At 48.8% G+C, this 27,228-nt stretch overlaps 1 protein-coding gene across 1 annotated transcript in view; it reads left to right on the top strand.

Annotated features, from left to right (window-relative positions):
* Positions 1-5,320, top strand: part of TEX264 (testis expressed 264, ER-phagy receptor) — a 15,789-nt gene extending 10,469 nt beyond the window's left edge. Inside the window, exons 3-4 of the mRNA XM_040358710.1 lie at positions 1-126; positions 4,663-5,320. The exon at positions 1-126 is cut by the window's left edge and continues 31 nt beyond it. Of these exons, the coding sequence (XP_040214644.1) occupies positions 1-126; positions 4,663-4,937 (401 nt within the window). The 3' untranslated portion in view covers positions 4,938-5,320. The remainder of the gene's footprint in view (positions 127-4,662) is intronic.
* Positions 5,321-27,228: the final 21,908 nt, after the last annotated feature.

The raw sequence follows: 27,228 nt of genomic DNA, 5'->3' as shown, positions 1-27,228 counted from the left end.
AGATCTACAAGGGAGATAAAATCATCTTCATGTGCCCTCTGGCCCGACAAGACGACTTCTACGTCCCGGAAATGAAGGAGCTCATGCGGAAGGAGAGAGGCGAGCCGCCACCACTTGAGACTACAGGTACCCCTCCCCTCCTTTTTATTCCCTCTGCTTGGTGGATCGTCCTGGAACCCCCAAGGTTTCCTTGTATGTTTATTTTACATTATCATCCAATGGTCTGGGGGGGGGGGTCCATATGGAGAATGCACAGCCCCCCTCGGGGTGTGATAGGGGCGAGTGAGTTTAGAACAGAGGCAGGTTTATAAAGCCGACGCGTTTCAAGGGCTGTAACTCTACTGCCTTCATCAGGGCTTAAATGCAACACAAACCATAGAAAATTATATACATTGTTGCAAATGATTTTGAAGGCTGAAAAATAAGATTTAGCCGCTTCCCGCCCGGCCTAGAGACAAACGACGGCCAATCGTTCGGTTTCCCATCCTGGGTAGACGTCCTATGAAATCCTCCCAGACATGCGTCCTAAGGGCCTTGCGATTTATCACTCGCTGTGCAACGCGTCGGCGCCGCACAGGGACCCTTTCGTCATGCATGATGATTCACGACCGATCACATGACACAATTGTACACAATGAATGTCTTTCATCCAGTACTATTGTGTTTATCTCTGTGATTGGTCACAGTGATCACATGGTACAGACTGGGCCATTTGCAGCTTTCACAATAGACAGGACTTTTCTCATTTTGGTTGGACACTGATCAGTGTACCGATTCGCTGCCGGTACCATGTGACTGCTGTGACCATCCGTTGTAAGCAATAGATGGCTTCCTGAGATTGGTCACAGTGATCACATGGTACACACAGGGCCAATCACAGCTTTCACAATAGACGGGACTTTTATCATTCCGGTTGGACACTGATCAGTGTACCGACTCACTGCTGGTACCATGTGACTGCTGTGACCATCCGTTTTATAAACAATGGACAGCATTTCTTCCTTGCCATCCGTTGTATACAATTGTGTTGCTAGCTGTGATTAGTCACAATGATCACATGGTACAGACCGAGCCAATCGCAGCCTATCTGTACCATGTGATTAGCTCTGGGTACAGTGTTGCATGACCGCGCAATTGTTTTTCAAAGCTGAAAATTGGCCTGGGCAGGAGGGGGGGTGAAAGTGCCCGCTATTGAAGGGGTTAAAAACAAAAATTGGTCAGTTCCACATTAACCCTTTCACTTCCCAAGCGGTGGCAGCTTGGGGGTCAAAAAAAATTACATATCTTTTGCAGGGGGTCACATATTTTTTTTGAGTCCCTTTCAGCCCCCCCCCACACAGGGCTGTTGGCGGTCCCTCCCTCCTGCTGCCCCCATGGGGGGGGGGGGGTCGGTGGTCTCCCGTCGTCCTCCAGCTGTGTCGGGCACAATTAGCATTATTTTGCACTTAATGACACCCCGGAGCCTTGTCACCAGCCACGGGCAGCAGCTGTCACCTCGGCGTGTTATACGTCTCCCTCTGCCCCCCCCCCCGGGTGTTTCTCCGCTCGCCAAGGTCGTCGTTTTGTCCTGTGTGGCGGTTATACGACGCGTGAGCGCTCAGATCTGGTTTAATATGCGGGCGGGTGGGCAGGACGTGCCGTTGACACCCCTCATCCTCTCCTGCTATTATTACCCGCGTGTGTTATTAGGCAGCTGCACGCTGACGCACGCCGCGGGGCGGGGGCAGGGGAAATGGCAGGTTATAATCTGCCCGGGAGGGGGGGGTGGGGGACACACCTGTGACGGCAGGGGGGGGGGTGCCATTGTGAGATGTTAAACATGTTCTAAAATTAAGGAATCTGCGATTAGAAATGAAGACGGGGAAACTCTGCAGAGGAGAGAAGCGCCAGGCAGGCGGTTTGGCTTCTTAAAGCGGAGCTCCGCTGGATATAAAATATTAAAAGCCGATCGATGCAAATACTGCAGAATATTGGGTAGAGGACGACCGATACGGGTTTTCTCTGGCCGATGCCGATATTTTTAAATCTGGGCGGCCAATGGCCGATATATGATGCCGATTTTTGCGGCCGATATTTTTATTTTTTATGATGGCACTAATTGGCACTGGAAGATGGCACTAGCAGAAGGCACTTATTGGCACTGGCAGGTTGCACTGGATGGCACTGAAAGATGGTACTAGCAGATGGCACTGATTGGCAGGTGGCACTAATTGGCACTGGCAGGTGGCATTGGGTGGCACTGGGTGGCAATAGCACTGGCAGGTGGCACTGATGGCTTTAGTTGGCACTAGTAGGTGGCACTGGATCACACTGGCAGGTGGCACTGGATGGAAGGTGGCACTAATTGGCACTGGATGGTGGCACTGGCAGGTGGCATTGGCAGATGGTACTGGAATGAAGGTGACACTAATTGTCACTGGATGGTGGCACTGGTATTGCCACTGGCAGATGGCACTGGTGCAAAAAAAATTGGTGTCACCCCCCCCTCAGTACAGACCCCCTCACCCTCCAGTATAGATACCCCCCCGCTACAGACACCAGAGAGCGGTGTGTCCCCCATGAGTGCGGGCCCCTCCTCCTCTGCGGGCGTAAACCGAGAGGAGGGCTGCCGTGCTGGGTGTACCAAGATGGATTGCCGCCGCGGTGACAGCATCAGGAAAGGCCACGGCTGCGGCCTACCCCCGGATCCGTGGCACCGCTAGCGGCCATGTAAAATATCGGCCTAATTTGTATAAAAATCGGCCGATGCCGATTTCTCCAAAACGGCAAAATATCGGCCGATATATCGGTCGACCTCTAATATTAGGACACTTACCTGTCCTGGAGTCCAGCGCCGTCCGCAGCAGAGGGGGAGAGAGGAGAGGGGGGAGAGAGAGGAGGGAAGATGAGAGGGGGAGAGAAAGGAGGATGAGAGGGGGGAGGATGAGAGGGGGGATGAGAGGGAGAGAAGGGAAGATGAGAGGGGGGATGGGAGGGAAGATGAGAGGGAGAGAGAGGGGGGGTGAGAGGGAGAGAGAGGGGGGGTGAGAGGGAGAGAGAGGGGGGGTGAGAGGGAGAGAGAGGGGGGGTGAGAGGGAAAGAGAGGGGGGGTGAGAGGGAGAGAGAGGGGGGGATGAGGGAGGGAGGGGGGGGATGAGAGGGAGAGAGAGGGGGGGATGAGAGGGAGAGAGAGGGGGGGGATGAGAGGGAGAGAGAGGGGGGGGATGAGAGGGAGAGAGAGGGGGGGATGAGAGGGAGAGAGAGGGGGGGATGAGAGGGAGAGAGAGGGGGGGATGAGAGGGAGAGAGAGGGGGGGGGGATGAGAGGGAGAGAGAGGGGGGGGGGTTGAGAGGGAGAGAGAGATGGGGGAGGGGGGGAGAGAGAGATGGGGGAGGGGGGGAGAGAGAGATGGGGGAGGGAGAGAGAGAGAGATGGGGGAGGGGGGGGATAGAGAGAGAGATGGGGGGAGGGAGAGAGATGGGGGGAGGGAGAGAGAGAGAGATGGGGGGAGGGGGAGGGGGGGGGAGAGAGAGATGGGGAGAGGGGGAGGGAGAGATGGGGGGAGGGAGAGATGGGGGGAGGGGGGGAGGGAGAGATGGGGGGAGGGAGAGAGAGGGGGGGATGAGAGGGAGAGAGAGGGGGGGTGAGGGGGAGAGAGGGGGGGGGTGGGAGAGAGAGAGATGGGGGGGATGAGAGGGAGAGAGAGAGAGAGAGATGGGGGGGATGAGAGGGAGAGAGAGAGATGGGGGGGATGAGAGGGAGAGAGAGAGAGAGAGATGGGGGGGATGAGAGGGAGAGAGAGAGATGGGGGGATGAGAGAGAGAGAGATGGGGGGGATGAGAGAGAGAGAGATGGGGGGGATGAGAGGGATGGGGGGGATGAGAGGGAGAGAGAGAGAGAGAGAGAGAGATGGGGGGGATGAGAGGGAGAGAGAGAGATGGGGGGGATGAGAGGGAGAGAGAGAGAGATGGGGGGGATGAGAGGGAGAGAGAGAGAGATGGGGGGGATGAGAGGGAGAGAGAGAGAGAGAGATGGGGGGGATGAGAGGGAGAGAGAGAGATGGGGGGGATGAGAGGGAGAGAGAGAGATGGGGGGGATGAGAGAGAGAGAGATGGGGGGGATGAGAGGGAGAGAGAGAGAGATGGGGGGGGGATGAGAGGGAGAGAGAGAGAGAGAGATGGAGGGAGAGAGAGGGGGGTGAGAGGAGGAGGAGGAGGAGGGGGGGGGGGGGTGGTGAGAGAGGGGGGGGTGAGATGGAGAGAGGGGGGGTGAGAGAGAGGGGGGGGGGAATAAAGCACAGGGTATGGCGAGGGTGTCAGGTATATTTAGAGGGTTTCGGTGGAAAGGGATGCAAGGTACACTATACTACCAAAAGTATTGGGACGCCTGCCTTTACACACACATGAACTGTAATGACCTCCCAGTCTTAGTCCGGAGGGTTCAATATTGAGTTGGCTCCGCCCTTTGCAGCTATAACAGCTCCACCTCTTCTGGGAAGGCCGTCCACAAGGTTTAGGGGCGTGTCTATGGGAATGTTTAACCATTCTTCCAGAAGAGCATTTGTGAGGTCAGGCACTGATGTTGGATGAGAAGGCCTGGCTCTACAAAGGAGATGGAGGGGTACAATGTTTATAAACAATGTTCCTCTAAGCCGCAGTCTCTGACCCTTTTGTTTTCTCTCAGATTCGGAGTTGGACCCCCTCTTGCTGGACGATCAGCTGAGCCTGGAGTTGGTGTCGGAGAATCAGGAGAGCGAAACCGTCCAACAGAAAGATCAGACGGACAGCGAGAAGAGCGAGAAGAGTCCCAGCGAATCGGGGGCCAGCGCCTCCTCCTTCGAAGAGCTGGACTTGGACGGCCAGGCGGCGGCGGGGGCGGGGGCAAAGAGTCAGCCGGACAGCCAGGCGGTGTGGAGTAAAATGCCGGACACGTGGGACAAGGAGAGTCCCGAGGAATGAGAGAGAGACTGCGGCTGTGCCGGACTCTGTAGATCTCCTCAGGAATAGTTAGCCAGCTTTAACGTTTCATCCGCTTAGTTTACACATCAGAAGCACAGAAATCTTTTCATATTTATTTATAAAGAAGCGACTTTTATTTTTCTTTGAGAAGGGAATTCGCTGCAGTCTAGGGACCCGACAGATCCGGGGTCTCCAAATATATAAGCAAGGGGAACTGTCCTTCATAGGGGGGGCCGGACTATGGCCAGCGGGGGTAGAAAAGGTCCTGGTGTCAGTGGGAGGGGAACAATGCCCTATTTTTGATATTGGAGAAATAGTGTCCCATCATTGGTGTCAGTGGGGGGAATAGTGTACCATCATTGGTGTCAGTGGGAGGAATAGTGTCCCATCATTGGTGTCAGTGGGAAGAATAGTGTCCCATCATTGGTGTGAGTGGGAGGAATAGTGTACCATCATTGGTATCAGTGGGAGGAATAGTGTCCCATCATTGGTGTCAGTGGGAAGAATAGTGTCCCATCATTGGTGTCAGTGGGAGGAATAGTGTCCCATCATTGGTGTCAGTGGGGGGAATAGTGTCCCATCATTGGTGTCAGTGGGAAGAATAGTGTCCCATCATTGGTGTCAGTGGGGGGGAATAGTGTCCCATCATTGGTGTCAGTGGGAAGAATAGTGTCCCATCATTGGTGTCAGTGGGAGGAATAGTGTCCCATCATTGGTGTCAGTGGGAGGAATAGTGTCCCATCATTGGTGTCAGTGGGAAGAATAGTGTCCCATCATTGGTGTCAGTGGGAGGAATAGTGTCCCATCATTGGTGTCAGTGGGAGGGGAACAATGCCCTATTTTTGATATTGGAGAAATAGTGTCCCATCATTGGTGTCAGTGGGGGGAATAGTGTCCCATCATTGGTGTCAGTGGGAAGAATAGTGTCCCATCATTGGTGTCAGTGGGAGGAATAGTGTCCCATCATTGGTGTCAGTGGGAGGAATAGTGCCCCATCATTGGTGTCAGTGGGAGGAATAGTGCCCCATCATTGGTATCAGTGGGAGGAATAGTGTCCCATCATTGGTATCAGTGAGAGGAATAGTGTCCCATCATTGGTGTCAGTGGGAGGAATAGTGCCCCATCATTGGTGTCAGTGGGAGGAATAGTGCCCCATCATTGGTGTCAGTGGGGGGAATAGTGTTCCATCATTGGTGTCAGTGGGGGGAATAGTGTCCCATCATTGGTGTCAGTGGGGGGAATAGTGTCCCATCATTGGTGTCAGTGGGAGGAATAGTGTCCCATCATTGGTGTCAGTGGGAGGAATAGTGTCCCATCATTGGTGTCAGTGGGAGGAATAGTGCCCCATCATTGGTGTCAGTGGGAGGAATAGTGTCCCATCATTGGTGTCAGTGGGAGGAATAGTGTCCCATCACTGGTGTCTGTGGGGGGAATAGTGTCCCATCATTGGTGTCGGTGGGGGGAATAGTGTCCCATCATTGGTGTCAGTGGGAGGAATAGTGTCCCATCATTGGTGTCAGTGGGAGGAATAGTGTCCCATCATTGGTGTCAGTGGGGGGAATAGTGTCCCATCATTGGTGTCAGTGGGAGGAATAGTGTCCCATCATTGGTGTCAGTGGGGGGAATAGTGTCCCATCATTGGTGTCAGTGGGAGGAATAGTGCCCCATCATTGGTGTCAGTGGAAGGAATAGTGTCCCATCATTGGTGTCAGTGGAAGGAATAGTGTCCCATCATTGGTGTCAGTGGGAGGAATAGTGTCCCATCATTGGTGTCAGTGGGAGGAATAGTGTCCCATCATTGGTGTCAGTGGGAGGAATAGTGTCCCATCATTGGTGTCAGTAGGAGGAATAGTGTCCCATCATTGGTGTCAGTGGAAGGAATAGTGTCCCATCATTGGTATCAGTGGGGGGAATAGTGTCCCATCGTTGGTGTCAGTGGGAGGCACAGTGCCCCATCATTGGTGTCAGTGGGAGGCACAGTGCCCCATCGTTGAGAAGAGAGGGCCGCAGATAAACAGGTACAACTTTGATGTAGGGAGGATTTGTTTCCTCTCTGTGTATCACCTGAGGTCAGTCACTTCACTGGGTATATGGAGGAGTTTACAATCACTTTAAGGCAGCTTGGGGGTTCCTCTTGCTGTGGCCCCCAGCACCCTCTACACAGGGGCCCCGTACTAACCTTCCTGGTACATGAAGTCCTTCAGATGTCGCCTAATTTATATATTTCATTAAATTATTTTACGTTATAATGAAATGATTTCTTTCTCTGTGATGTTTTGTGTTCGATGCCTTTCTGCCCTTTGGTACATAAGAGGTGAATGTGTCCCTCGGGGGCGGGGATTATAACGTTGACCTCATTATGTGTATCATCTCTTTAATTTGGCGGTCGCCAAAGGATTCGCACTCACAGGGGCCGCGCGGCCGCGTAACTTCCCCAATGCATTACCCTAGTTTTGAGGGACAGGGGGACCTTAACGTTGCTGTGCTCAGAGCCCTGACTCAGGGGCGGGGCCGCCAGTGTCCCTAACAACCAGTGAATATCGGTGACTCCACCCCTTGTGACGTCAATGACCCAGCATACCCTCAGTCAATGACATCACAAGGGGGGGCGGGTTCATGGTGACATCACTGGGTGTCCCTTGCCCCTTAGTTATTAAAGAGCAGGGTCTGGGGGCCGCCTTGTTAAAGGGGGTGCTTGCAGATTCCGATAACCCCCCCCCTGCCCGCAGACCCCCCCACAACCACCGGCCAGGGTTGTGGGGAAAGAGGCTCTTGTCCTTGAATTATTTTTCCCATCATGGGTGTGGGTGGGGCCCCATGTCAAGTTTTGCCTCAGGCCTCACAAAGCCTAGAGCCGCCTCCGTGTATCATCATCATATCGTCCACTTAAAATGGACCGCCCCCTAGTAGGGGGCGGTCCATTTTAAGTGGACGATATGATGATACACGGAGGCGGCTCTAGGCTTTGTGAGGCCTGAGGCAAAACTTGACATGGGGCCCCACCCACACCCATGATGGGAAAAATAATTTGAGGACAAGAGCCTCTTGCAGGTCCCCCTTTGGCCACCAAAACAGCCCTGACCTATGGAGAGCATCGGCCTCCTTTCTCTGCCCCTCCCCTGTACGCGTTACACCCCCCAGTCTGGGCTTCGTCAGCAGGAAGTCTTCATCCCTGCTGGTGGCATCTTCTCTTTCCCAGGTAAGTGACGCACACTCACCCCGCCCTCCACATGATGGAAAAGAAAACGTTGTTCATCGGGGCCGGAAATTGCTGATTGCTCCTCATAATGAGAACCCGGGGGCCCGTCATAGGGCAAAAGGGGCAGCTGCCCCGGGCCCAGTCATAGTTGATAAGTGGATTTGGCCAGCGTCCAATCAATATTAAAGACGGCCCTGAGGAGGATGTGAAAGGAGCAGAAGGAACTTCTTTAAAGCGGGGGTTCACCCTGTTAAAAAAAAAAAAAATGGTTTTTTTTATTAGACCATTACATTCGGCATCGTAGCGCGAGCTACGGTATGCCGGTCTTACATTTTTTATCCCCGTACTCACTGTGCTATCGATCGATGAAGATTCCGGGGAATGGGCGTTCCTATGGTGAGAGAAGGTGATTGACGGCCGGCTCTGGCGCGTCACGCTTCTCCGGAAATAGCCGAAATAGGCTTGGCTATTCACGGCGCCTGCGCATAGCCTGTGCGCAGGCGCCGTGAAGAGCCGAGACCTACTCCGGCTGTCTTCAGGGAGCGTGACGTGCCAGAGCCGGCCGTCAATCATCCTCCCTCTCCATAGGCACGCCCATTCCCCGCGGGAGTCGGATTCTTCAATCAACAATAGCACAGTGAGTACGGGGATTACAAATTTAAGACCGGCATACCGTAGCTCGCGCTACGATGCCGAATGTAATGGTCTAATGATGTGAAGGAGGGTGAACCACCGCTTTAACCACATTTAAACCTCGGACATGAAATCTGAACAAAGCGCATTCCTCTATAGTGTGTACTTGTCTCAATCCAGAGCACTCGGTGTCATTTCTGTCTGCTGCCTCCTTCCTCTGCTATCAAAGCCCCCCACTTACACAGCCTTCCCATCACAGAGCCCCCCACTCAGTCTTCCCATCACAGAGCCCCCCACTCAGTCTTCCCATCACAGAGCCCCCCACCACACAGTCTCCCATCACAGAGCCCCCCACTTACACAGTCCCCCCATCACAGAGCCCCCCACCACACAGTACCCCCATCACAGAGCCCCCCACCACACAGTCCCCCCATCACAGAGCCCCCCACCACACAGTCCCCCTATCACAGAGCCCCCTACTCACAGTCTCCTATCACAGAGCCCCCCACTCACAATCTCCTATCACAGAGCCCCCCACCACACAGTCTTCCCATCACAGAGTCCCCCACTTACAGTCTCCTATCACAGAGCCCCCCCACTTACACAGTCTTCCCATCACAGAGCCCCCCACTTACACAGTCTCCAGTCACAGAGCCCCCCACTTACACAGTCTTCCCATCACAGAGTCCCCCACCACACAGTCTCCCATCACAGAGCCCCCCACCACACAGTCTCCCGTCACAGAGCCCCCCACCACACAGTCTCCCGTCACAGAGCCCCCCACCACACAGTCTCCCGTCACAGAGCCCCCCACCACACAGTCCACCATCACAGAGCCCCCCACCACACAGTCCCCCATCACAGAGCCCCCCACCACACAGTCCCCCCATCACAGAGCCCCCCAGTCAGTCTCCCATCACAGTGCCCCCCACCACACAGGCCCCCCAATCACAGTCCCCCCATCACAGTCCCCCCCCACCACACAGTCTCCCATCACAGAGCCCCCCACCACACAGAAAATTGAGTAAAGTTTTTACAATATTGGATTCATTAATTGCCGTAACCCATAGTAACCACTTAGAAACCCCCCCCCCCCCCCGATCTGCCTTCTGTGAACTGAAAGCTGATTGGCTGCCTTGTTCCTCCGAAGCACACATCCCCCCTCCCCCTCCTCCTTACGCCAATCTCTGTTCGGAGTTTGCATTTTTCTGGACTCATCGATACAAATTCATATACAGCAGAAAAACAAATGTGTGTGACTCACTTCGGGTTCCTCCAGCCTCCTTGTTATTCCTTCTATTACTGAAGCTGTATTTTATTTTATTTTTATTTTTATTTTTTTATACTTTTATTTTTTTTTATTTTTTTTGCATTAAGAGCCGCAGAACAGAGGTTGTTTGAGGGTATGAGCGCTGGTAACAGACGGGCACAGTCCCCCCCCCCCCTCCCCCCTGCGGCGATCAGCTCATTCTCTTCATCAAGCGTCTTTTGTCATTAATTTGTACATAATTGAAATCCTCCCGATTGCGGCGGGATCGCGCCCAGCAAGTTCCTTTTCAGAGACCTCCGTCCGCGTCGCGACTTTTGTGTCATGTTTTTTTGTTTTGTTTTGCAGGATGAATGTTTTTCCTTTTATTCCCAAGAACTATCATTTCCCCGCCGGCCTTGGATGGCGCGGCACGGCGCGGCCGTTCCTTTGTGTGCGCTTAATGTGCGTTCGCATCGGTCTTCTTTCTGCAATTGTCACCTTGCCGAGCGAAATAAACTGAGGCTTTGGAGTTCCGTCTCGTTTTATCTAAAAGATGAAAAAAAAATGAAACTCGAAGAAAAGTTACAGCTGCTGCATTTTATTCCAGCTTTTTCGATCGGCGGTGGCGGTTTTGTAGTGTTCGGCGGTGGCGAGGTCCCTCCGTTTGCAGTGGCGGTGCGTCCATAGTGGGCGCAGGAGGGCCGCCCCCTCTCTCCTGCACCCGTCAATCTCCAATAGATAGATTCATGCATTGCACAAATCTATCTAATGTCGCCGCTGCCGCCCCTATTCAGGTGTCCGGCTCCTTGTCGGGCGCCGGGCATCTGAATTACAGCGGCGGCCGTGGGCTCTAATAGGCTTCCAAATTGGTAAACAGCGGGCGCACTGTGTGTTGTGTTAGGGAATCCAATAAATCGCTTCCCTAACACTGACCCGCCTCTCAGCCAATCAGGTGCACTGGGTCTGGTTACCTGTCACCTGATTGGCTGAAGCGACAGGCGTTGTGGTTGGACGCCTATCAGGGTGCATTGCTCCAAATGACGTCGCAAGGACGTCGTTGTTTTTGACGTGAACGTAAATGGCGTCCAGCCCCATTCACGGACGACTTACGCAAACGACGTAAAATTTACAAAATTATACGCGGGAACGACGGCCATACTTAACATTGAGTACGCCACCAGATAGCGGCTTTAACTATACGCCGGAAAAAGCCGAATGGAAACGACGTAAAAAAATTCGACGGCCGCTCGTACGTTTCGTGGATCATCGGAAATAGCTCATTTGCATACTCTACGCGGATAACGACGGGAACGCCACCTAGCGGACGTCGGAAAAATTGCATCTAAGATCCGAAGGCGTACGCCTGTCGGATCTAACCCAGATGCCTTTGTATCTTGTTTTGAGGATTCAAAACAAAGATTCGACGCAGGAATTTTGAAATTACGCCGCCGTATCTATTGATACTTTCTTTGTGGATCTACCCCGTAATTTTTTTCCATTCCAAATTTGGGACAGGAACAGCTCTACTCTGGACGCTTAATATGAAATTCAGCTGGCTCCTAATTTTGTTGCTCTGTAGTTATCGGGATTGTTCATGTGTGAATTCTATTCCTGGCTTCAGTGCAATCCAAGAAAATGATTTAATATGAAGATTATATATTTATGTATCTAGTGTAAGGGGGGGCCGGCGCGCGCAACTGCTATTGGCAGCAGTGAACCATGCATTGGACATACCATTTTGTCCGGCACTTTTATTCGGCAAAGCAGCAAGTAAACACGGTTCTCAAGGCAGGAGGGCTTTGTACACCAGGCCCATGGGCGTCCGCTCCATAGGGCAAGGGGGGTCGTTTGCCCCCCCCCCTGGAATTGCCAGGGAGAGCCAGGAGCAGGGCCGAACTGGCCCTGGGGCCGATTTAAGCGGTGACTGCAGCGCTCCCCCCCCCCTCTAGTTGTCCCTTATTTAGAGTGCCTGTCCCTCTTCTGGAATCAAATCCATTTGTCCCTCATTCCAAAAGGTTCCTCTTTTAGACCTGAAATAAATATACTGTCCATATAGTGTAGTGTTTCAGTCAAGGGAAAGAGGTGCTGTGTAATGTAAAGGGGGCCAGTGATGCAGGGTGCTGTGTAATGTAAAGGGGTCCAGTGATGCAGGGTGCTGTGTAATGTAAATGGGGCCAGTGATGCAGGGTGCTGTGTAATGTAAAGGGGTCCAGTGATGCAGGGCGCTATGTAATGTAAATGGGGCCAGTGATGCAGGGTGCTGTGTAATCTAAAGGGGGCCAGAGGTGCAGGGTGCTGTGTAATGTAAAGGGGGCCAGTGATGCAGGGTGCTGTGTAATGTAAAGGGGTCCAGAGCTGTGGGGTGCTGTGTAATGTAAATAGATCCAGAGCTGTGGGGTACTGAGTAATGTAAAGGGGGCCACTGATGCAGGGGGCTGTGTAATGTAAAGGGGTCCAGAGCTGTGAGGTGCTGTTTAATGTAAAGGGATCCAGAGCTGTGAGGTGCTGTGTAATGTAAAGGGGTGCAGAGGTGCAGTTGTGGAGAGGGGGTACACAGTAGTGACAAAGAGATATTGAAAGATGCAGGGGGCACAGTGGGGTGTTTTTACACTTTAATGTGGGGGGGCACTTTTAACCCCCGCTAGTGGTCGAAGAAAGGGTAAAATGTGACTGTGTATCGCCGCTGCCAAAGCGCCCCCCTCTGAAAAAATTTCAGCGGATGCCCATGACTAGGCCTACAGCATAAAGCAAACAAAACATTGGATCCTTCAAGTTATGGGAAGGCTCATTGATGGAGGTGGGGAGTGAAGTTTCATTGATGGAGGTAGAGAGGGAAGACTCATTGATATAGGTGGGGAGTGAAGTTTCATTGATGGAGGTAGGGAGGGAAGGTTTATTGATGGAGTTGGGGAGGGAAGGCTCATTGATGAAGGGGGTGAGGCGAAGCTGGCCCGTGTAGTCTGAACCAATAGAAAGGCTACTCGAGCTCAAATTGCTGAAAAAACACACAGAGCATTGCAGTTTGTTGTGTATGGGGCTGCATAGCCGTAGACCAGTCAGGTTGCCCATGCTGACCCATGCTGATGTCCACGGCCAAAAGCACCTACAATGGGCACAAGAGCATCAGAACTGGACCACGGAGTAATGGAAGAAGGTGGCCTGGTCAGATGAATCACATTTTATTGTTCATCATGGGGGTGGCCGGGTGCGAGTGCATCACTTACCTGGAGAGGAAATGGCACCAGGATGGATTATGGGGAAAAAGACGAGCCGATGGAGGCAGTGTGACGCTTTGGGCAGTGTTCTGCTAGGAAACCTTGGCTCCTGCCATTCATGTGGAGGCTGATTGGTTTCTATGCAGTGCTGCACCAGTTTCTGTAGTCTCCAGTTTTAGTAAATATCCCCGATTGGTTCCTTATTAAATGAAACCTGCAAAAGAAGTTAAACGTAACATTGTTGCCATGTCAAATTGTTCCCGAATCTGGTGAGTGTTGTCTTATGTCTGTAGGTGGCCTTCACCTTTAAGGATTGGGTTCATCCAAAATGAAGAAAGCGGCATTTAGCTCCCTTTTAATACTTATTCATTTTTCACTTAAGATCGGCAGGCTGTTGGAAGGTCAATGATCTGAAACTCCATATATATAAAAGTCTTTAGGCAGTGATGAACGGCTGATGACATTTGCAGTGAACGTTCCCAGATCGTAATGTAATTTTTGCTCAAATTGCATCTGTCTAAGTCAAAGAATATTACAAGCATGGGGTCATGTGACGGCACGCTACGCGACGAGGTCTAGACCTCATATTGATGGGAAATGCGGGTTGTTCATGCCAAAGTGTAGTACAGGGTTGGTGGGTTGCTGGTGGGAAGCACCGGCTGGCAGAACTGTGCACAGGGTGTACGTGTCACCTAGGTTTCTGCCCTACACACATAGCGGGGGGGATCCAGGATTTATGGCTGATGTTTAGAAAACAGACTTTTTGTTTCTCAGAATCCAAAGTTCTGGTTTGGATCCTGAAGCCTGGGGACTTTGTAGAGCTTTGGATGGAATGGTAAAAAATAAAATAAAATGTAAGAAATGTAAGAACCCCTTCTGTAGAAGATTCACTGGATTCTGGAGGCTTTGTAGAGCTTTGGATGGGATGGTAAAAAATAAAATAAAATGTAAGAAATGTAAGAACCCCTTCTGTAGAAGATTCACTGGAACCTGGAGACTTTGTAGAGCTTTGGGTGGGATCAAGCCTCTACTCTAAAAAAAAAAAGAACAAAGTTCCCATCGATTCCAATGATTCTAATTAAAAATGGTGAAATGTTGTCGTAATGTCCTAATTTTTGCCAACATTTTTGGACTTTGGCCTGGGACTCAAATTAGGTTGTGGAAGACTTGACTGTGTAGCCAAGTCTCTTCTTGGCTCCATGTAAGGAAATGATTGTCCTATTTGGGTCCTCAAATAAAAAAAAAAATTAAGAAATGTAAGAACCCCTTCTGTAAAAGATTGACTGGATCATGGAGGCTTTGTAGAGCTTTGGGTGAGATCAAGCCTTTACTCAAAAAATGAAAAACGGACAAGGTCCCCTTTAATTTCGCCTTTCCCATTTATTCCAATAATTCTAATTAAAAATGGTGAAATGTTGTCGTAATGTGCCAATTTTTTCCCATATTTCTAGACTTTGGCCTGGGACTCAAATTAGGTTGCGGATGTGTTTGTGAGGGGTCACCACTTGACTGAGTAGCCGATGCTCTTCATCTTTTCTTGGCTCCCTGTAAAGAAATAATTGTCCTATTTGGGTCCTCAAATTAAAAAATGTAAAAAATGTAATAAAATGTAAGAACCCCTTCTGTAGAAGATTCACTGGAACCTGGAGGCTTTGTAGAGCTTTGGGTGAGATCAAGCCTCTACTCAAAAAAAAGAACAAGCTCCCATTTAATTTCGCCTTTCCCATCGATAACAATAATTCAAATAAAAAATGATGAAATGTTGTCGTAATGTCCCAATTTTTGCCCAAATTTCTAGACTTTGGCCTGGGACTCAAATTAGGTTGCGGATGTGTTTGTGACGGGTCACCACTTGACTGTGTAGCCGATGCTCTTCATCTTTTCTTGGCTCCTTGTAAAGAAATAATTGTCCTATTTGGGTCCTCAAATAAAAAAATGTAAAAAATTTTATAAAATGTAAGAACCTCTTCTGTAGAAGATTCACTGGATCCTGGAGGCTTTGTAGAGCTTTGGGTGGGATCAAGCCTCTACTCGATGAAATGTTGTCGTAATGTCCTCATTTTTGCCCAAATTTCTAGACTTTGGCCTGGGACTCAAATTAGGTTGCAGATGTGTTTGTGAGGGGTCACCACTTGACTGAGTAGCCGAGGCTCTTCATCTCTTCTTGGCTCCATATAAGGAAATAATTGTCCTATTTGGGTCCTCAAATAAAAAAAAATTTAAGAAATGTAAGAACCCCTTCTGTAGAAGATTCACTGGAACCTGGAGGCTTTGTAGAGCTTTGGATGGGATCAAGCCTCTACTCTAAAAAAAAAAAAAAGAACAAAGTTCCCATTGATTCCAATAATTCTAATTAAAAATGGTGAAATGTCCTAATTTTTGCCCATGACTGCGCACCAGTGCACAAAGCAAGGTCCACCACTGGTGGGCAGTCATGTTGGAACAGGAAGGGGCCTTCCCCAAACTGTTCCCACAAAGTCAGGAGCATGAAATTGTCCAAAATGTCTTGGTATGCTGACGCCTTAAGTGTTCCCTTCACTGGAACTAAAGGGGCCAAGCCCAACCCCTGAAAAACAACCCCACACTATAATCCTCCCTCCCCCACACACCATAATCACCCCCTCCACCAAATAGTTTGGACCAGTCCAGTGGACAAAGCAAGAACCATAAAGACATAAATGAGCGAGTTTGGGGTGGAGTAGCGAGTTTTGGGCTGCTCTACCTGTGACGCGGCGTACGTGCAAATGCGCATGCGCATATGTGAACCAGGGGGGAGGGGGCCTTATTCTCTGTTGTCTCTTTTTTAATTTTTTATGTTTTTTTGCTAAAAGCCAAAGTCAACTTTCCTCCAAAAAAAAGCCTTCTTAATGTTTGAGTTTCTCAGGAGGGCTGCGAGCGGTTCCTATGACAACCGCGAATCCAGCTAATATATCGCTCCCCATCCAACCTTTGGCACGTTGCGCTCGCGATGGCGTTTGCACCGGGACGCATGACCTCATGACTGCTGGATTGCGGTTCGACGACGACTCTGCAAGCGTTAAAAAAAACATTTTCTTTACCAAAAGATTTTACAAAATAACAGCTGAGTTGTGGAGCGAGCGGGGGGGGGGGGGGGCGCGGGCGCGCGTGGTCCGCCCGTATCCTGGCACACTGCGGCGCTCTGTGCGTTCAGGTTGTGTTAATTATTTTTTTCGCGTTATTAAAGTGCTCCTGCAGCTGGGGAATAAGAGATTGTGTGGTGGGCGAGAAATAAAAAATCAAAGTACTATCCGAGAAAACAAATCTGGGATGAGGACAGAGAAGGCGTATCGGAGTGTAGAGGGGGGAGGGGGGAACGGCGACAACGGCGCAGAATATTGGAATTGGGGGGGGGGGGGCTCTGCCTAGACAGGAGCAAAACGCTACGCTAAGTAGACGGCAGAGCAGGCGCTCTCGCCGGTCTCCATGGTAATTATAAATTATATATTGTCTGGGGATGGAAACGCTAAGAAGGGTTATTATTGTAGCGAAACGTATCAAATATTCAACAAATAGATCACTTTCATCCCTTCGCTTTTAACTCTTTGATGACCGGATTATCGTGAAAATCTTTATCGAAATCAGATATCAGTGACCCGCCCTCATCACCTCCACTTTTATATAAGTTAACGAGCTGCGTGGCATTTTTTTTTTTTTACATTTTTTCTCAGAATCTGATGCGACTCTTTTTTGGTCGCGATACGTTGCCATGGAACCTTGGTTTAAGAGTAACTTGGTTTGAGAGCAATTTGATTTGCGGGTAACTTTTTTTTTTTTTATTCTGACTAGGTTTGCAAGTGTTGTCAACCTGATAGAGCCTGCAGTACCGCATTTGGCCTGACGTGCGGGGGGGGGGGGGCGCCGGAGCAGACGTTCGGCAATGCTCGGAAAGACACGGAAATACTCAGTCTCCGAGCCTTTCTGACGTTTGCCGTGGTCAGCCGAGCTGTCCTCGGGCCTTTCCGGCCGTTTCCGAGGCTCTCCAGCGCCCCCCCCCCCCCAACCTCTGGCCGCATGCGGTATTGAATCCCATTGAAGTCAATGCAGAATGAATTATTTTCGTTTTCATTGACTTCAATGGGGAAACTCGCTTTGATATGCGAGTGCTTTGGATTACGAGCGTTCTCCTGGAATGAATTATGCTCGTAATCCGAGGTTCAACTGTATATAGCTGGTTGCTAAGGAGGGGCCCGGGAAGCCGGCCGCCACGTCCTTAACAACCGATGAGTCGTCAGTGGACTTTTCGCTGAATGTAAAAAAAAAGAATTGATGGCTAAAAAAAAATCATGAAAAAAACAGCATGCCCCCCCCCCCCACAGGTCCATACCAGGCCCTTGGGTCTAGTATGGATTCGGAGGGGACCCCCCCATGCCAAAATGTAAAAAAAGAAATGTAAGGAGGGCTCTGATGGGGACCCTGATGTAAGGGGGGCTCTGATGGATACCCTGATGTAAAGGGGGACTCTGATGGATACCCTGATGTAAAGGGGGACTCTGATGGAGTCCCTGATGTAAGGGGGGCTCTGATGGAGACCCTGATGTAAGGAGGGACTTTAATGGGGACCCTGATGTAAGGGGGGCTCTGATGGGGATCCTGATGTAAGGAGGACTCTGATAGGGACCCTGATGTAAGAAGGACTCTGATGGGGACCCTGATGTAAGGGGGGCTCTGATGGAGACCCTGATGTAAGGGGGGCTCTGATGGGGACCCTGATGTAAGGGGGGCTCTGATGGAGACCCTGATGTAAGGAGGGCTCTGATGGAGACCCTGATGTAAGGGGGGCTCTGATGGAGTCCCTGATGTAAGGAGGGCTCTGATGGAGACCCTGATGTAATGGGGGCTCTAGTGGAGACCCTGATGTAAGGGGGGCTCTGATGGAGACCCTGATGTAAGGGGGGGCTCTGATGGGGATCCTGATGTAAGGGGGGCTCTGATGGGGACCCTGATGTAAGGGGGGCTCTGATGGAGACCCTGATGTAAGGGGGCTCTGATGGAGACCCTGATGTAAGGGGGACTCTGATGGAGACCCTGATGTAAGGGGGGGCTCTGATGGAGACCCTGATGTAAGGGGAGCTTTGATGGAGACCCTGATGTAAGGGGGGCTCTGATGGGGTCCCTGATGTAAGGGGGGCTCTGATGGGGTCCCTGATGTAAGGGGGGCTCTGATGGAGACCCTGATGTAAGGGGGGCTCTGATGTGGACCCTGATGTAAGGGGGGCTCTGATGGAGACCCTGATGTAAGGGGGGCTCTGATGGAGTCCCTGATTTAAGGAGGGCTCTGATGGAGACCCTGATGTAAGGGGGGCTCTGATGGAGTCCCTGATGTAAGGGGGGCTCTGATGGAGTCCCTGATGTAAGGGGGGGGCTCTGATGGGGATCCTGATGTAAGGGGGGCTCTGATGGGGTCCCTGATGTAAGGGGGGCTCTGATGGAGACCCTGATGTAAGGGGGGGCTCTCTCACCCTACATTCGCAGCGTTAATTTCATTCCCTATACGCCAAAATATTTTATAGATAATTACATGTAACGACATTATAATCGCACATTTTCATTACCGCATCTAATGAGAACGATCCTTTCTCCTCCTTGACATGTAATCTCCGCCCCCTCCTCTCTCAGTCCACCCCCCGAGGGGGGGGGGATTGTTTAACTGAAAACAACTGACCTTGCAGTCTCTAACGATGTGAAACAACAACGATGCCCCTGGTAGGCAGAGATCCCGGCTTTATGTAACATGAAATATTTTTTTGTGATTTTAGCTGGCTGTAAATACATTATATCACCAAAAGTATTGGGACACCTCCCTCCAGGGGTCTCAAACTGGTGGCCTTCCAGCTGTTGGGAAACTACAAGTCCCATGAGGCATTGCAAAGCTGACAGTTACAAGCAATGACTCCCACAGGCAGAGGCATGACGGGAATTGTAGTTTGGCAACAGCTGGAGGGCCACCAGTTTGAGACCCACCTTATTGCCAAAAGTATTGGGACGCCTGCCTTGTCTATGGGAATGTTTGACCATTCTTCCGGAAATTCCGACTGTGTGTACGCGGCATAAGTGATATCAAATGATACAAAACAATACAAAAGTGATACAAAATTATATAAAACGATACAACGTGATATAAAATTTATATAAAATTATATAAAACAATACAAAGTGATATAAAATTATATAAAATTATATAAAACAATACAAAGTGATATAAAATGCTATAAAATGATACAAAATGATATAAAACAATACAAAATTATATAAAATGATACAAAGTGATATAAAATGATACAAAGTGATATAAAACAATACAACGTGATATAAAATTATATAAAATTATATAAAACAATATAGAATGATATAAAATGATACAAAATGATATAAAATGATACAAAGTGATATAAAATGCTATAAAATGATACAAAATTATATAAAACAATACAAAATTATATAAAATGATACAAAGTGATATAAAACAATACAAAGTGATATAAAACAATACAAAGTGATATAAAATTATATAAAATTATATAAAACTATAAAAATCTATATAAAAAGCTATAAAATGATACAAAATTATATAAAACAATACAAAATTAGTTAAAATGATACAAAGTGATATAAATTGATACAAAGTCATATAAAACAATACAAAGTCATATAAAACAATACAAAATTATATAAAATGCTATAAAATGATACAAAATTATACAAAACAATACAAAATGATATAAAATGCTATAAAATTATACAAAACTATATAAAACGATCCAAAGTGATACAATGTTAGAATTTCTCATTTCCTTAATCCGCCTTTTTTTTTTTTTCACCGACTTTTTATGGTTACAGTATATAAAATAAAATTTTGATCCCGCGTTCGCGTCCGTGAATTAACCCCTAAAAAAAAAAATCCTTCCGCGTTGAGCTCCACATGACAGTACCCAGGGACGCGGATGCCCGCCGCCGCCACTGTCCTTGTGCGCCGCCACATAAATCCCGGCTGAAGCTTCATTCGCCCACCGGGCAGGTCAGCCACAGTGAATTAGCTATACATGCAGCGGATTGCTTTTAACTTCCTTTATATATATAGTACAGACTGCAGGCCTGGGGTTTAACCAATGCCGGCGTACGGGGGGACGCGGGGGGGGGGCTCTTTCGTGCGCCGCGCCATTTCTCTCTGCCTGGCCCGCCTTCTCTCAGATGGGAAAGGGTTAATGGCTGCTTTTGTCCCCTGCTTAGTCAGGGGGATACAGAACCCGAGGGGGGGGGGCCTTTGCTGTGTTATTACCGCCCCCCCCCCCCCCAACACACACACTGGATGTTGCTTCCTGTGTCCTTAAGCCATCCTGTCCAAGCCATTGAGGATCAGCTGAAGTCGCTAAGTGCGGATAGAGGGACGCGCTGTGATCCGGATCTCGCTGGAGGAAAGAGTAACGGAGAATATTTTTTCCAAGGACAGAAAAATATTTGTATCAGCGGATAGAAAAAGGAGCCGCGAGAGCGGCGGGCATGGCGGCCGGCGAGTTTTAATTCCACCGCGATTATTGATTGCGATTGTCGCCTTGCCCTTTGCAATATCATAAATAAAGGAGAACAAGCGACTCTTCAGGCGCTACTTAGAGTCATTCAAATCATCATTTAGGAGAACGAATCTTTATTAATGTAAATGTTCTAAAATCAGAAAAAAAATAAAAATAAAATTTCCTTCCCGCACACGGAGATGGTTGGACGTCACATAAATACTTATATTCGTTGATTTATCTTCCGCCAACGTAGTACCTAATTATATCCCACATAGCAGTCATAGATTATTACTGTGATAATGGCAAATCATCTGCCGGGTGGAGGAACAAATCTTCAACGTGTTTCTCAGGCTATGGGGCTCGCTTCATCAGGAAGATTTACATGTATATACAGGGATTCTTTTCCCAAAGCCCCTGCAGGGCTCAGGAGTATGTGTGTCGCACAGGGTGCAGGAGTGCATATCGCACAGGGTGCAGGGTTCAGGAGTATGTGTGTCGCACAGGGTGCAGGAGTGCATATCGCACAGGGTGCAGGGCTCAGGAGTATGTGTGTCGCACAGGGTGCAGGAGTGCATATCGCACAGGGTGCAGGGTTCAGGAGTATGTGTGTCGCACAGGGTGCAGGAGTGCATATCGCACAGGGTGCAGGGCTCAGGAGTATGTGTGTCGCACAGGGAGTTCAGGGTTCAGAAGTGTGTGCTGCACAGGATGCAGAGTTCAGGAGTGTGTGTCGTACAGGGTGCATTGTTCAGGAGTGTGTGTCGCACAGGGTGCAGAGTTCAGGAGTATGTGTGCTGCACAGGGTGCAGGATTCAGGCATGGATGTTGCACAGGGCTCCATAGTGTGTGTCGCAAGGGTACAGGGTTCAGAAATGCATATTGCACAGGATACATTATTTAGGAATGCATGACAAATAGGGTACAGGTTTCAGGAGTGCGTCATACAGGGTGCAGGGTTCAGGAGTGTGTGTCGCACATGGTGCAGGGTTCAGGAGTGTGTGTCGCACAGGGTGCAGAGTTCAGGAGTGTGTGTCGCACAGGGTGAAGGGTTCAGGAGTGTGTGTCGCACAGGGTGCAGGGTTCAGGAGTGTGTGTTGAACAGGGTGCAGGGTTCAAGAACAGGGGGTGGTGGTGTCCTGTCAAAATAGCGGCCGTGGATAGAGCATGGGGCCCCTAATGGACGGGCCGCCGCTGCTCTTTTCCAAAAAGAAAAGGAAGCTTTGGCGTTCCCAAAAACGCGTGCGTTCGCAAATGTGAAGGGGTGCCAGTTAATGGTACTCAGGAAAAAGAAATCTCGCGCCAAATGAATTACACTAAATTATATACTTGATAAATCAAGTGACTAACTGAGTGAAGCTGCTCCCAAATAAAATCAGGTGACTGACTTGCATATATTGTATAGTGAGGTGAGGGGCGCTATATCAAAATAGTGGATGCGTGTCACAATGTGCGTTTGAGTAGTACACAGTGTAACTGTGTACCCAAATCTATGTGAAAAACCAAACAGATTATAGTCTAAACTCTATAAGTACAATAGTGCCAAATGCTGTGGAAAATAAATAAAATATATATAAAAAAAAAAAAAAAAAAAAAAAAAAAAAAAAAACAACATTTAAAAGAGTGTCCAGCAAATAAATAGTTAAGTGCAAAATGGATCCAGTGTTGTATCAAGTCCAGGTGCAAAATGCAAATAATCCAATCCCAAATCGCAGCCATCCATTATTATTCTGGTGACCTATAGGTGAAGGCGGATCACTTCTATCTCGCACTTTGGCTATTTTGAAGATTCACAAGCACTTTAGCATTTGCACTTTTCCCTGCGATTTGGGATTGGATTATTTGCATTTTGCACCTGGACTTGATACAACACTGGATCCATTTTGCACTTAACTATTTATTTGCTGGACATTCTTTTAAATGTTGTTTTTTTTTTTTTTTTTTTTTTTTTATATATATTTTATTTATTTTCCACAGCATTTGGCACTATTGTACTTATAGAGTTTAGACTATAATCTGTTTGGTTTTTCACATAGATTTGGGTACACAGTTACACTGTGTACTACTCAAACGCACATTGTGACACACATCCACTATTTTGATATAGCGCCCCTCACCTCACTATACAAAGTTAATGGTACTGCCATGTGTCTGCCACAGTGCGTTTTTGGTGCGTGCCGGGAAAGTGCGTGATTTTGAACAAAGCTGGGTGTTTAGAACCGGCTTTATTTTGATAGTTTAGTAATACAAAGCGATAAAAAGTGATACAAAACGATGCAAAGTTATATAAAAGTGATACAAAATGATATAAAACAATACAAAACAATACAAAATTATATAAAATGATACAAAGTGATACAAAATTATGCAAAATTTATACAAAGTGATATACAATGATACAAAGTGATACAAGACAATACACAATTATATAAAACGATACAAAGTGATATAAAATTATACAAAGTGATACTAAAATGATACAAAGTGATAAAAAAAAACCTCGATAAAAAGTGATATAAAACGATACAAAGTGATACAAAATGATACAGAGTGATACAAAACAATACAAAATGATATAAAACGATACAAAATGATACAAAGTGATACAAAAACACTACAAAAGTGATACAAAATGCTATAAAATGATACAAAGTGATAAAAAACCCTCGATAAAAAGTGATACAAAGTTATAAAAAATGATACAAAGTGATAAAAAACCCTTGATAAAAAGTGATACAAAACAATACAAAATGATATAAAATGATACAAAGTGATACAAAAATTATACAAAATGATACAAAGTGATAAAAAAACCCTTGATAAAAAGTGATACAAAACGAAACAAAGCTATAAAAAATGATACAAAGTGATAAAAAACCCTTGATAAAAAGTGATACAAACAATACAAAATTATATAAAACTATACAAAGTGATACAAAAATTATACAAAATGATACAAAGTGATAAAAAAACCCTCGATAAAAAGTGATACAAAACGAAACAAAGCTATAAAAAATGATACAAAGTAATACAAAATGATAAAAAAAAAAACTATACAAAGTGATGCAAAATGATATAAAACGATACAAAGTGATATAAAATGACACAAGGTGATACAAAATGCTATAAAAAGGTACAAAGTGATACAATCCGAATCTCCTGCTCAGCGGTTTTGTTTGTCCGTCGTTCTCCTCTCTCGGGGCGGCGAGGACGCGGCGGCGCCGATCTCATCATTCCTCCCCCCGTCCCCGGAGATTCGCAGTGTTTGGAATGACACGAAACGCGTCTCATTTTCCTCCTCCTCGGCGCTGACAACTCCAAACACATTTCGCAGATTTAATGGGCGAAAGCTTCCCGTCAGGACGCGGGCCGGCATGATGAGACATGAACCCGGCGGCGCGGTGCGCAGTCAGCACCTTCTCGCTCCCACGTGGATACGCGCCGGAGGCTTCATTAAGGTGGGGGGAAGATTCCTATTATCACCCCGTCAGCTGTTAATTGTCCGCCGTTCTATAAACAGGCGGATGTGAATAATTCTCGTACTCTACAGAGGGAATCATTCACCCGCCGGCCATTAATAATCCCGAACGCGAGGATCCTCGTCCCGGCCAATCACGGCTCTCATCAGATCTTCGCCTCAAATATCGCCGGGATATCAAATGTATGCAAAAGTCTTCTGAGAAAAAATACCCTTCATTGGTCCCCCCTCCCCCTCCTCCAACTGCAAGGGTCCAATGCTCATTAGGTCTAGAGGGTGGAGCTGGGGGCTCCGAACCCTTCAGTGCGAGGGCCACATCGTATATTTTACTAATATTCCGGGGCCCAAAATAATCCATTTTATAAACGAATGAATGCGTTTTACTTGGGGATTTTTTTGGTAATCAGGAATCAGAACAACAGAGAGAACTTGTGCCCATTAGAGTCCCCCCTTACATCAGAGTCCCCCCTTACACCAGAGTCCCCCTTACATCAGAGTCCCCCCTTACACCAGAGTCCCCCTTACATCAGAGTCCCCCCTTACACCAGAGTCCCCCTTACACCAGAGTCCCCCTTACATCAGAGTCCCCCCTTACACCAGAGTCCCTCTTACATCAGAGTCCCCCCTTACATCCGAGTCCCCCCTTACACCAGAGTCCCCCTTACACCAGAGTCCCCCTTACATCAGAGTCCCCCTTACATCAGAGTCCCCCCTTACACCAGAGTCCCCCTTACATCAGAGTCCTCCTTATTTCAGTGTTCCCATCGGAGTCCTTACATCACAGTCCCCATCAGCGTCCCCCTTAAATCACAGTCCCCCATACATCAGTGCCCCCCATCAGAGTGCACTCTTAGATCAGAGTCCCCCCTTACATCATTAAAGCCCCTACAGGTCATCAGGTAGGAGTCCTCCATGAATAATGTCCCTGGAATTATGACTCTCACCCCGGCGTGCTCAGCAATACGTAGCGTGAAATGCAATCAATGTTTTTGTATGTAGGCATCCTACCCAAACCTACCCAGGCCAACCTGGATCCGTTTTGGATAGAGTAGGGGAGGGTTAGAACCGCTGTGTCTCCCTTCACTTCCTGTCCTATAGACTCAACAGGAAGTGAGAGGATATCCTTCCAATGTGAGGACAACCCCCTCTCAGACAATTGTCACCTTAGCAGGATTTCTCCCCTAATTATCCTTCCTGGTGACATTTATATGGCGGTATTTCTTGCCTGTGATTGTCAGCTCCACCTAGTGGCCGTAATGTGTTATTTTCCCGAACGGCTCTTTTTTTATTTTATTTTTATGAATGAATAACCTTCGAGCTGTAGAGGAAATAGGAGAACATTCAATTTTCTTTTCCACGGATTGAACGAACGTACCAACGGTTTCATTGGACAAATGGCTATGCAGCTTTTCTTTCATAAATCTATAAATGTCTGGGTGTTTTTTTTTTGCTGTTTTGCGTGTTCTTACGCGTGTTCTGCTCGCGAATCGGTAGTCCAGGAGCAATTACTGACCAGGGTGGCCGTGCGTTCCCCCCCCCCCCCTCCCCCCACCACACCCGGAGGAAGATGGAACGTAAAGCGGAGCTGAAAACGAAGAAGAAATATGATTTCTCTTCCTCTCCGATATTAAGGTCGGGCGGCGCGGCTCCCTCAGTGATTCATTCTTTTCTCCAACTTCAAATCTGATTTTATATTAATATTATTCTATATATAGTGGAGGAAATCATACGCTGCAAGTCCGCGCAGATACGTCTCATAGGATGCATAGGACCATGTATCGGGGGAGGGGAGGAGATTTAGGGATGAGAATTAGAATACAGAGAAATCAAAGATTTTAATCTTAATAATCTTCTAAAAAGATCCCGGGGGGGGGGGGGTGCAGGAAACAAGTGGGGTACCCAGGATATCGGGCACCCGGGGGGGGGGGGTGCAGGACACAGTGGGGTACCCAGGATATCGGGCACCGGGGGGGGGGGGGGGGTGTGCAGGACACAGTGGGGTACCCAGGATATCGGGCACCGGGGGGGGGGGGGGTGTGCAGGACACAGTGGGGTACCCAGGATATCGGGCACCCGGGGGGGGGGTGCAGGACAAAGTGGGGTACCCAGGATATCGGGCACCGGGGGGGAGGGGTGTGCAGGACACAGTGGGGTACCCAGGATATCGGGCACCCGGAGGGGGGGGGTGCAGGACACAGTGGGGTACCCAGGATATCGGGCACCGGGGGGGGGGGGGGGTGATCATTTCTTTAAATCCTCTCCCCACTACCAAAATGTTCAGGGTAACAAAGTGGCACCAAATTGAGGGTGTGGCCAAATTACACGGTGGGAGGGGCTTAAAAGGGCATGGTTATATAAAACCTGAGCCTACACCCCTGTACACAGCACATATATATAAAAAAAGTTATTTTTCACGACAGTCATCCCCAAGTACAGAACTCCCTCCCCAGTAGGGACCACTTTGTACAGTCACCCCTCCAGTACAGACCCCTTAGGACAGTCACCCCCGCCCCCAGAAGAGACCCTGAAGCTCAGACACCCGGTTCTTAGTACAGACCCCTAAATACAAACTTCGAACCCCCCCAGTACAGAACTACCTCCCCAGTACAGACCCTTCAGGACAGTCATCCCCCAGTATAGACTCCTCAGGACAGTCATCCCCCAATACAGACCCTTCAGGACAGTCACCCTCCAGTACAGACTCCTCAGGACAGTCACCCTCCAGTACAGACCCTTCAGGACAGTCACCCTCCAGTACAGACCCTTCAGGACAGTCACCCTCCAGTACAGACTCCTCAGGACAGTCACCCTCCAGTACAGACTCCTCAGGACAGTCACCCTCCAGTACAGACCCTTCAGGACAGTCACCCTCCAGTACAGACCCTTCAGGACAGTCACCCTCCAGTACAGACTCCTCAGGACAGTCACCCTCCAGTACAGACCCTTCAGGACAGTCACCCTCCAGTACAGACCCTTCAGGACAGTCAC

The sequence above is a fragment of the Rana temporaria genome, chromosome 7 (assembly GCF_905171775.1).
Source record: "Rana temporaria chromosome 7, aRanTem1.1, whole genome shotgun sequence".
NCBI lineage: Eukaryota > Metazoa > Chordata > Amphibia > Anura > Ranidae > Rana > Rana temporaria.
The sequence above is the reverse complement of the archived record's forward strand: the minus strand, read 5'-3'. Positions and strand labels throughout refer to the sequence as shown.